Source organism: Nannobrachium achirus (assembly GCF_963921795.1).
Source record: "Nannobrachium achirus genome assembly, chromosome: 22".
NCBI lineage: Eukaryota > Metazoa > Chordata > Actinopteri > Myctophiformes > Myctophidae > Nannobrachium > Nannobrachium achirus.
The window spans coordinates 23,797,296-23,809,853 of NC_137829.1; the positions used below are offsets into that span (position 1 = coordinate 23,797,296).

Consider the following 12,558-nt stretch of genomic DNA (forward strand, 5'->3'; position numbering starts at 1 on the left):
TTGGGGATTTATGTGTATCCAAAATAAACATACATTATGCTTAACACATTGAAATTGACAGACTAATATTCAGCTTTGTCGGCACAGCAAACAAGACGTTACTTTTTTCTTTTCTTATTCCAATCTTTTTCCATCCTCATATGTTGTGATACGATTTGGTGCAATAATAAAGACACTTGCTTTGAACTCATGACTGGAATGAACTTTGTGGATACATTTCTCATTTGAAGTTATTTTTTGAAAACAGCAACCGATGCAATCTAACTGCCCAGTTGTGAATATTTATTCACAATAGGTGAATACATTTAATGTACATTAAATTGTAGTTGAATATTGGAAATAAATACCCAATAATGGCCAATGCGTGCAAAACAGAAGAGAGAAAAAAGAAAAAACATAGCCTGTTTGCAGTCTTCACACCAGCTCATCTACTCAGCACAAGTGTTACCAGCCCATAGCTAAGGGGCTGCAAGGTCCTCTCTGCACAGCGATGTGTTTCGATACACATATTGTCCCTATGTCCTTAACACATCATCACACAAGATAGTGAAAATCATTGCAATTGTTTGCAAAGCTGTGAATAAATATTGCAGAAGTCAAAAGCTGTTGCTAATATTCAAAAAACTCCAAGGCTTGGACAAGTAAGGGAGATGGATGCTATACAGTATCACACGCTGAGTGCATACAGCTTTTAACTAATTTCTGCACAAACATGATTTTAGAGAACATACGTGACCATATGGCATTATAACTTTTAAATTGATTTAATTAAGTGGAATTATTTTCATCTCTGTGCTAAGAATGCCATACAGACGATCCAAATTAGAATGAAAAATTGTCCACAGCTTGGTTTTCTACCGATGCAAATTCCTGTGATTTGTCACTAATCAGCATGTGTAAAAACAAGTTAGAATGCCGCCAAATTTCTAACTTCAAATTGTTTACTTTTATGAGAGTGGGAAAAAAAACACAAAATAGAAAAAAATATTTTTTACCTACTATTTTTACCACTTCACCGTGTGCAAACTGTATCTACTGTTTTCTGTTGAGATCAAGAACATTAGAAGGTAAAACAATATAATGTATCACATCTCAACAATATATAAATTATATAAATCACAAACTTACATTTCCAAAGTGAGCTCATTCTCCTGCAGTACTCAGATTGAAGATCTCCCTGGAACATATGCATTGATATAGTTTGAGTCCTTAAAAAGTTCTAAAATCTTAAAAAGGTACAAAATATCATACAAATTGTTTTTAGGCTATAAATGTCAATTATATGACTTACATGATATGACTGATATATAACGAAAAAAGGTGCATTCATGACAAGAATAAATGATTGCTTTATTACACTCATATTTACCATAATGTGGATAATCACTTTAGAGTACAATCTCAGAGAAATATGTAAAAACAAAATTAAAAAATAAAAGGTCAGGAAGGTGTACCATTCAACAGTTAGAAATTAAATAAATTGAGTGACAGTGGTTTCAAGTCTTATTGTAAAAAGGCAGTGTCATTTGAAAACCAGTACAGCGCATGTACTTCATGGTCGGACAACAAAGGCGTGAATAAACCATGAATATACAGTAAATATTAGGAGGCACCGTTGCAGCGGCCACCCAGCGAGTGTCTCCTTCAGTCAGGGGTTTCTCACCAAATTCTGGGCCCTGGGTACAAGGATTCACTGCGGGACCCCCATAGATGTTCTTCATAGGGGGAGGGGGTTTAACCCATTTAGACTGGGTTATTTTGTGCTTTAACTATTGGAAAATAGCAGATATACAAGCTCACAGCGCGGCACTGCCTGTAGATCTGCTATTTTTGAAAAGAAAAATCGTGAACATTTCTTGTCTTGTAATATTTCAAATCCTTCTAAGGTTTTTTGAAAAACCTATGTTTCTATGTCAGTGGTGCTCAAACCTTTTCATGTGAAGGACCCCCAAAATTATATGAATTTGGCCACGGACCCCCATCTCAAAATATTTAGTTCCAGGGACCTCCCAGAAGCAAAATTTGAGTTACAAATGTTCTTAAAAAAGACATATATTCAAAGATTTGCACACATTTTCACGACTTTTCAAAAACAGCAGATCTATAAGCTCGCAGCGCGGCACTCGGTGCCGTGCTGTGAGCTTGTATATCTGCCATTTTTCAATAGCTAAAGTATAAAATAATTAAGGCCCCCTCCACCTTGGGCCCTAGTAACTCAGTCCCACTTTTCCCCCCCTTGTGACGCCCCTGACCGTTGCATCGGCCAGCCAGCGAGTGTCTCCTTCAGTGTCAATTGCTGGCTTCACTCTTTTGAGAAAAGTGGGAATAGAGATGGCTGTTCATGGCCTCTTGAGGAACCACTGCGTGGCAGAAAGCACATTTGTCGCGGCTGCTGCTCTGCACTACCTCCAGCTCCGTCCCCATGTCAGCCGGCGGCACCCCGGCCTCGCACAGCTCTGGGCTCCAGAGGGGCTATAGAATGGGACGCAAACACACACACACACACACACACACACACACACACACACACACACACAATGTGCTTTATTATTATTCATACGTTTAACAATACTTACACTCGCCCACTTAAAGAGTACGCCGGGCCACTTGGCCTTTAAATTGAAGTATCTGTTGCTTTAAGGAATAGAAAATGTGTCCTCCGTGAACCCACTTCATGAACAAAAATATTCAACAACAGCGAAGGCACAGAGTCATTCTCAAGTGATTAATTATCTCATTTATTACTTTCTAGAGGCTGGCTAATGAGTTCATCCAACTTCAAACACACATAACTTGTATAATACACGTTGATATAACCCAAGAAAAGTACTATAAATTTGGAGTTTATAAAATACCAATTATATTAATATGCAATAATAAATGTTTTACTCACAAAAGTAGAACATATTAGCCCTTAAAAAAGCACACTTAACCATTATAATTATTTCAAATTACAACACTGTACTGAACTTCCATCTGGTTCTGACTCTACAGCAGACACACCATAATATAACCAAAGTTCCCATAATGCATTGGCAAAAGCATCAGCATAATTTCACAGTAGCATTTTGAATGAAGCCAAGGGGATTTTTTTTCTTCTTCTTCTTTTTCTTTCCATTGTATCACACCCTCATTCTCATCCATTAGCGGAGACCAATCAGAAACGGATAATGTGCTACTAGATTTCTCAAGACCATCTCCTGCGATTCTCACCTGTTGGGGTCCTCGAACACTCTCTTGGGAAAGCGAGGTAGGGGATGAAGTGGAGCGGGAGGAGGGCGACGCAGGGTATGTGAAAGGCATGGCCAGGTCTGCAGGCACCTCCTCGGTCACTGTGGCGGCAGGTCCCCCGTCGAGAGGCCGCTTCATGGGCACGGAAAGACCAACGTGTCGCTCTGGAGCACTGTTCAGAAACTCGTACTCACTGTCCGCGGAGGGGGGAAACCTGACACTGAGTTTTGTAAGAGAGTCAACCAAGTCCCTGTCCTCGGGACTGGCGCCCCGGGACGCCAGGGATGTTGGCGGGTGCGGGATATCCACCGCTGACCTCAGGGCAGAAGGAAAGGCCCTCTCCGCTTGCTCCGCTGTACCGTCTGTGCACTGGATGGGCATGGAAAACCGCTGGTCTGTCAAATGGCAGGAGAAAGAAAATCATGACGTGTTGTGATTCGTAAAGAAAATACATATTCCTGTTAAAGGTTATGAGCTTTGGAAACAGTGTTGCCAGATGGGAAATGTTGAATTATCGTACCAGAGGCTCAGAATTATCGTATTTGACATGAAACTATCGTACACAGCCAAAAAAGAGAAATCACCCACGTAAAAAAGATATTTCACCAAAAAATGTGTCTTTAGTGTAAGAAACAACCTTGTTTGAGACTCCTGTGTGACAAAAACGCATCACATAAGCTGCGTGGAGGCAAGAAACTTCCTGGAGCTTACACAAATAAAAGCCTGAAACTGGTCTGGAAAGACACAACGGGTGTTTTTAATGCTTCCAAATACAGATCTAGGGTCAGATTGACTGATTTCCTGGCTTATTTTGAGAAGCCAAAACGGACCGGATCAGCAGCCAGGGAATTTAGTAAATTCACACTCTTTTGGCGATATGCCGAAATTATCGTACATTTGGGCATTTTTGGAATTATTGATCGTACATCGTACAGAGGGTCAAATTATCGTACAAATACAATAATTATCGTACATATGGCAACACTGTTTGGAAATGCATCTTGAGGGTATTTTTCACAACTTATTGAGGACTTTTAATGTTAATCTCATTATACATTATATTTAATATATATTCACCTAATTATACAACTCGTAACCTGAGCGAATGCCCTGAATTTATCAGTGGAGTAATTTAATGGTGTTTATCTGCTCATTCTATTTTCGAGAGAGGGCGAGATCATTTAGCGACCTACAACCGGGTCGCGACGTGGTCGGTAGTTTTCAGCGACCGGGTCGCAAAATCGAGCGACCGGGTCGTTAAATGGAGCGACCGGGTCGCTAAATCACCGACCGCGGCACTAAAGCGAGCGACCGGGTCGCTAAATGGAGCGACCGGGTCGCTAAATCACCGACCGCGGCACTAAAGCGAGCGACCGGGTCGCTAAATCGACCGACTGGGACGCTAATTCCATCGACCGGGACGCTAATTCCACCGACTGGGACGCTAATCCAGCGACCGGGTAGGTAAATCCACCGACCGGTGGTCGCTTCCACCGACCTACTAACCCTAACCCTAACCCTAACCCTAAACCTAACCTCAGTAACCTTACCTCAGTTAGGCTAACCTGCCACGCAACCTCCCGACCGTTACCTCAGTTAGGCTAACCTGCCACGCAACCTCCCGACCGGGTCGCTAAATCACCGACCGCGTCGCTAAATCACCGACCGTGTCGCTAAAGCGAGCGACCGGGTCGCTAAATCGACCGACTGGGGCGCAAAATCTTCCGACCGGGTCGCTAAATCTACCGACCTAAAACTGCAGGCAGGTCGGTAGATTTAGCGACCGGGTCGGTCGATTTAGCGGCGCGGTCGGTGATTTAGCGACCCGGTCGCTCGATTTAGCGACCCGGTCGCTGAAAACTACCGACCACGTCGCGACCCGGTTGTAGGTCGCTAAATGATCTCGCTCCTACTGTTTCACACAGGTAGCTTGCCATGGTTCAAGAGGGCAATCAGTCATTAATGTATGGTTCTGGTTAAGTTGTTGCTGTTTAATTGTGCTGCCGCCACACATACATTTTTCCAGTTTTTATTTAAATATGTAAGCAGTTGAGTAACCTAAGGTAAGCAGTGAACTGCTAGAAGTTAAGAAATGAAAAGTACATTTTGGTTACTAAAAACTGAAAATGTTTCAGGTAACAACGGCAGCAATGGAAGTAAATTAAGCCTTGAAAGTTGATGCAAACGATTCCTGTCTGTATAGTGTGTTGCAGAATTTGTTATTACAACGTCTGAAAAAATATATGGACAATATTGCACTGCAGGGACATCGCATACTATTGCTGCCATAATGGCAAAAATAGGCGATTAACAAAAAAAGACCAGCACCAGTAAGACTCCCTAATCGGGAGATACATACACACCCCACGAAGGCTTGAATTCATGAGGGTGTTTTTGTTTTTGTCGCATTCCTAAGTCAATCATTTGGTGACTGGAGGAAAGATGCTAATGTCTCCTCCAGCCATCAAATTATTGGTTTACTGTTAGTAGTAATGTGACAAAAACTAAAATATCTCCATAAATTCAAGGCGTGGTTAATTAATAGAAAATAAATACTTTTTTGGGTGAACTACTACTATATTGCAAAGAAAACCAAGGTGTCATTGAATTTCCTAGAACATCAAGGGGGGGAAAAGTAGGACTGAGTTATTAGGGCCCAAGGTGGAGATGGGCCTTTATTATTTTATACTTTAGCTATTGAAAAATAGCAGATATACAAGCTCACAGTCACAGCGTGGCACCGAGTACTGCGCTGCAAGCTTGTAGATCTGCTATTTTTGTGCAAAATCTTTGAATATGTATTTTTTAAGCAAACATTTGTAACTCAAATTTTGCTTATGGGGGGTCCCTGGAACTAAATATTTTGAGATGGGGGTCCGTGGCCAAATACATATCATTTTGGGGGTCCTTCACATGAAAAGGTTTGAGCACCACTGACATAGAAACATAGGTTTTTCAAAAAACCTATGTTTCTATGTCAAAAAACCTTGAAATATTCAAAAGCTCAAATCAATTCAATGCTCGAATCCTTGAACCCAGGGCCAGGGCACAGAATTTGGTGTGACACCCCTGACTGGAGAAACTGTGACAAGAAGAGTTCTGGCGGACCGCGTAACACTGGTCAAAGTAAGTACATCTCTCAGCTGTGGAAGAAAATACTTCATATGCCTTGCATGTTTGACAGGTCAAGTGGCAGTAAGAACGCCATTGCTAAGATGGCAAAATGAGAAAAAGAGCCTCGCCTGGTCCAGGAAGCCCCGCCAGTGGACTATTGAAGACTAGAAGGTTGTAGGACCGCATTAGTCAAAACGTATTAGACATCTTCAGTTCATCAGCGTGGGTGAGGGTGGGGGAGGGCTTTTGTATACAATAGCGTAGGTGAAAATATGGTTTCTCAGTGTGCAACACAAACAGTCAAACTTGGAGGAGGAAGCATGATGGTCTGGAATCCATAGTTGGCGACTTGCACAGAGTGACTCATTGGCATTCTGAATCAAAAGGGCTATTAACTACACAGCGTTTTGTAGTGCCATACAATACTCCTTGGTCTACATCTAATTGGTCAGTGGTTCATCCTAGAGCAACACAATAACCCCCAAAATACGGAAAAATACCTCCAGGCTATGTCAGAATGTCCTTGGTAAAAAAAAAGGCCTCAAATCATGGAATGGCTAATACAGTCTCCAGGCGAAACGCCATGAAGCTGTTTTGGTGAAAGCAAAGCAACCTAGATGTGTAACCTATTTGTGGGAACTTCTGCTAGTGCTGGGAAAACCTTTCTGAAAAATATCTGCACATACTGTTATACAGTTAGTATGCATGTGCAAAAGGTGGCTACTTTGATGAGTCAAAACATTTAGATTACAATTTGTTTAAAGAAATCTATTTCAAGATGTATTGTTTATCTCCAAGTGAGTATTTATGTTTATTTATGTTCTTTAATCAGTGTATATATAATTAATTAACCGTTATGACAATCCAAAGCTTAACTCAACATACTTTCTCTTCAATGATAACATTTTTAAAACAACTGTACTCAGACTCAGGTCTTGTGCAACTGCCAGAAAAATAAACTTTAACATTACCATTTGACGTATCGTTTCCCCCATGAAATCTTTTCAGGTGATCTTTTTGTCTTCTTGTTAAAGACCGTATCTGCTGGAATTTCCCTTGAATTGCTTCAAATACCTCAAGCATATCTTTACTGAGAAACAAAGAAAGAAGAGTGAGGGAAAAAAGAAGCCTTTTAGCTGTAATATATATATAAGCATGACTGGAGGCTGCACTAAAAGGTGACATACTTGTCAATACTGCTGTTTACTGGTAATTTATGTGGAGCAACGACAGCAGTTTCTGTATTCTCCGTCTGAAAAAACAGACATATTACATTCAGAGACTCAAAGAGGACCGAGTGCAAAAGAAATGTTGGCTGCACACTCATTCAAAACGACTGATTCCCATAAAATAATAATAATGAAAAGAAAGTTAAACAATACAACTGATGCTGTTGAAACATGAGGCCTACAGTGACATTATCCTCTAGCACCATCTGTTGATGTAACACAGAACTTACTCTTGGACACTGAATAAATCTAGTGAGAAGGTTCCATTACAGAAGCATATTCTGTCTGTTCTCATTTGTTCACTTCAATCATCAGACAAGTGCAGGATACAGGGAATATTTTAGCAACACTTGCAAAGCATTCCATTGTCTATAATGCATTGCAAACATACGTATAAGGCATTATAATCTGCCTATAACACAGTATAACTGTAGTTATAAGAACTCTTAAATAAACAATTATAATATTTCCCCACATACACGTTTATTTGCAAAGATCAGAGGGTATTATTATAATTGCCATAGTTTGATACATTATAATTATGTATTATAATCAAATAATCATCACATAGTGTTTGAGTTTGTCAGGCAAAGGTGAGAAAATAATAGCTAAAGAAATAAAACCCCACATGGACACTTGTGACATACAGCACTGAAAGTGTGAATAAGGTTTAAGGTCATAGAGACAGGAGGAGCAGGTTTTGAAGCATCTGAGAGATTTTTAAGTTAAAGAACCATACCAGCGTCACTAAATGTCATGTCAACATCAGCCACATAGTTTACATAAACCAAAAAGCGTTTTGTGTGTGTGTGTGTGTGTGTGTGTGTGTGTGTGTGAGAGAGAGAGAGAGAGTGTGTGTGTGTGTGTGTGTGTGTGTGTGTGTGTGTGTGTGTGTGTGTGTGTGTGTGTGTGTGTGTGTGTGTGTGTGTGTGTGTGTGTGTGTGTGTGCGTGCGTGCGTGCGTGCGTGCGTGCGTGCGTGCGTGCGTGCGTGCGTGCGTGCGTGCGTGCGTGCGTGCGTGCGTGCGTGCGTGTGTGCATGCATGTGTGTTTGTATTTTTACTTATTCAATAAATGTTCAATCAATAGAATGCACCAGAAAATGTTTGTCAATGTTATCTGTAACTCACTGTATCATTAAAATCCTTCTGCGAGCTACATTTTGAGATCAAAATACAGCAACTATTTTTCCAGGCGGATTGATAGAGATGTTCATACTGTACATTAATGGTTTGAATTTGAGTAATTATAGATAAAATATGCAAGGTAGTGACTTTTAAATGGATGAATTACCTGTACCTTGCAACTTTACAGTCTCGAGTGTTTTTCCACAATGTTTCAACATAGATGACAGTGAACGATCTTCAAAAATGTAGGCGGAGATCTACACAAATATACACTGCATTTCTGTGCAGAAATATCTGCTAATGCCTAGAAGTCTCAATTAGACTGGTATGGTCCTTTAATAATGCAACCTTAAACAGTGATTAATGAAAAAGAAAGCAGGAATGATGTTTGATAAAAGTGCAGTATAGCTACTCTGTTCAATAATGTACTGTCTAAAGGAATAGCTGCACGGGAAGGATAACATTATTTGTGGGACATCATATTTGGGTAATGATTGTGCATGTGTGTATGTGAACAAGCATGTATGCACTATGCAAGCAGTCGCAGCATGCATCAGAATTTTGAGATTGCACATGAGATTAGACTACAATGTTAAACATACCAGATACAGTATTTTCCTAAAAGGGCCAGGGCAATCAAGCAGATGGTTGGAAGGAAACAAAGTCTCTTCTTCCTGTTTTCTTGAAGCTGGTTCACATTTCATTTCTCCTTTGAATTCAAGGAGAGTGTAAATTAAACAACAATCACTAAATTAAAGGTGTAGCAGTACAACGCATGCTATAAAAATGCATCACCCAGAACCCACTGCATAAACATAATGTCAGTATACGATGCACTAACTATTATGGGTCAATTTGTACACCCACAGTTTACACCCTCAATTCAGTCAGAATTTTACTTTGTGAGGCAGTTCATCTGGCATAATAAATGTCTGTATTACTAACCTGAATGCTGCTTTGTTGCTGACATCAAACGAGCTTCGAGATTTGAAATCATCTCCTGCTGGTCCTCTATCTGCTTCTGAAGCACTTGAGTGTATCGCTCATAATATTCAGTCTGTAAAGATTAGGCTTCTGTTACATTTCATGCAGCGTACAGGGTCTAGGCATGGCCATAGCTACCAGGTCTACTGTAGGAACAGGAAGTAGAAATGTAATATTTTATTACATAATAATTCCCTGGCAGGTAATGATTATGTTAGTTGCTGTTTATAAAAATATGTTTCCTGAAAATATGACTGATGACAAAAACAATTGCTGGGAAATAAGCAATGGGGGCTCTATTCCTAATGGTTGGAGTCTGGTTGTTTTTTTTATTGTTGATTTTCACTCATAATGACATGCCCAAAAGAGGGATGCCAGCGTTAATGTGATTAATATGCGCTCATTTCAAACGTGTGTTCATTATTTTACCACTTGCTGTAGTTCCTTCTTGGCATTGTCTTTTTCAATGGAGGCCTGGCGATAAGCTTCAAAAGCTTTATTGAGCTGATCTCCCATGTTCCTCTCCATGCCGTGTGTTCCACAATCATTACTGACGCAGCAGACATGAGCCCTGTACGTGTGACATGACAGCATCAGTTATAAAAATTTAAAAAAAAAGAAATTACATTGCAGTGTTACTACCTCAAGAAAGAGGGCTTCGCAAATAAAAAGGTATTGATATTATATCGCTATTGTGATAAATGAGAATGGTTTGATATTGTAATATTGCGAATTGCGATAAGTCATAAGTGTTGTTTTTACCTATTTTATACTTCAAAAAGTTTTTTATTGTTTTGTTTAGTTTATATGATAGGCCTACCGTTTATAATGTGATACCGACAAGGTTCAAGGTTGTACTTACTTTATTGTTACGTCTTTTGTACAGGTAGTCAGGTACATAAGAGTAAAACGTATTTGTGTTCGGCTTCCTTCAGACAATGCAGTGGTATATATAATAACAGCAAACAATAAAATAACAGCAAAACAACAAAAACTACAAATCTAAAAAGATAGTAGGCCTAATAATAATGATAATGACATGGAAAGAAAGAGAGTGCAAAAGGAGCAAAGAGAATGAAAAAAGCATCCTCAATACATGTATGTGCATAAAGTTTGGTATATTGTAGGCATATAGACCAATGGCATTATATTCCCGTCGTGAAGACAATAGACTGAAGACAATACAATATTTAGCTGAATCATATTAGTAGGTGGTAAAGGTTCATTAAGTAGCTAAATTAATGATATAATAGTTAAAGTGGGCTTCAATAAACCTCTACTGTCTGCTGAAGAACTGTTAGCCTATGTATTAGTCTACTTGTGCATTCATTGTATTTCCAAAATCTAAATATTGTACATTGCAAATTTGCACATTAAAAATGTTGATATATTTGACTGTATAATAATTTGTTTTATATGCAAGTACCATAAACGTTTCCTTTGGGGCCTTATTGTAGGCACTAGGCAGTAATAACTTTGCACTCTAGAGGTGTAACAACAAATGTGACTACAGGTGTAGAAATATTGTTTTTTGTTTGCCAGTGTCCATTTAGAAGTAACATGTAGCTGTTTTATATGTGTCAAATCAAGGCCGAAGTAAAAGTTTTGAAACTTAGAAAGAAAGCATGAAACTTATCAAAATGTCACTGTATAGCGTGCTTTGGGGGCGCGGGGGGCTTTGGACACTGATCTGATGTCCATCCATAGTGAATATTCAGATGATGCGTTGGCAGAACATGACAAACATACAGTCCATCTCTACCGTTGCTGTTCGTGAAGAATTGCTTCATCCCAACAATCGTCACTACTGTTGGATTGCTGTCACTGTCACAGCTCACAGGTATTAGGCTATTCAGAATGTCAGACCCCAATGCCAGAGTGCCACCATGTTGCAGCGACCGTATAGTCTACATGGGGCTGCAAACGTTTATTTGCAACATTGTACCGAACCACGTATGCCCCCTTTTCCAATACTAACCCAAAACGACTCGATATACAGTACCGTGATCTTTTAAGTGTGAATATTACAAAAGATTATTATGGCAGCCCATTCAACCAGAGCATATCGGAATACTTCTATAACAAAGCGAGTATCTCCTTACCTTCATTCGAATAACGTCAAAATATTGTTTGATAGCACGGCATCTTCTCATTCTTCAAACTGCCAACAAAGTTACGAAACGCAGCAGAGGATATGGTTTGTTTCGCACAAATGTACATTTTACACAGTCCTGTTGAAGTTGGGAACTTCCCTCGGGGAATCCCCCCGCTCTGTAGACTTCCGCCTTACGGATATCTGACCAATCAGCGTTTAGATCGAGAGTTCGCATTGGGTGGTTGAGGGTTCTTCTTTCTGCCTACATGTCTGTAGGCCACTGTCATGTAAAGTTATTAAAAAAGTTCCAATATAGTCTCCTAGTCCTAGATTGTGCAATATTTAACATTCAAAGTAGGCCTATTGATATTTTCCCCTGTATTAGGCCTATATACTTACATTTCATCTTCTTCTTGATCAATGTGAACTTGAGAAGATGTTGCACTTGCACTTGCCTTAGCCTATGAATATGGGCTGCCTGATTATGTCTGGAGCCAGGCTGGCTAAGCATGGGTCTTATTATCTGCCTCCCTTATGCAGTTGATGTGACAGATTAATAGGCCTAATCTGCAAAACATCTAGTCTTAAAGTTTCGATTTTTCATTAAGAAAATGTAATTTCCTCTTGAAATCTCACATAATTACAATCTGAAGAAGAACTGAAGAAATGACTGTGAAGGGCCATTATGATCAACAATGACTTTTAGAAATGTCACGTGTTGATATTTATTTTGTAGGCTATTGTCTTTGCCATCATCAAAACCAATTAAGATACCCATGC

At 39.7% G+C, this 12,558-nt stretch overlaps 1 protein-coding gene across 1 annotated transcript; it reads right to left on the reverse strand.

Annotated features, from left to right (window-relative positions):
- Positions 1–1,329: 1,329 nt before the first annotated feature.
- On the reverse strand, positions 1,330–11,917 carry tank (TRAF family member-associated NFKB activator). The gene is made up of 8 exons (XM_080752662.1): positions 11,786–11,917; positions 10,113–10,254; positions 9,645–9,756; positions 9,302–9,408; positions 7,533–7,597; positions 7,317–7,435; positions 3,214–3,626; positions 1,330–2,472 (listed from the first exon to the last, which is right to left on the reverse strand). The coding sequence occupies exons 2-8, from the start codon at positions 10,209–10,211 to the stop codon at positions 2,290–2,292; spliced, it is 1,098 nt and encodes a 365-aa protein (XP_080608788.1). The 5' UTR covers positions 10,212–10,254; positions 11,786–11,917; the 3' UTR covers positions 1,330–2,289.
- Positions 11,918–12,558: the final 641 nt, after the last annotated feature.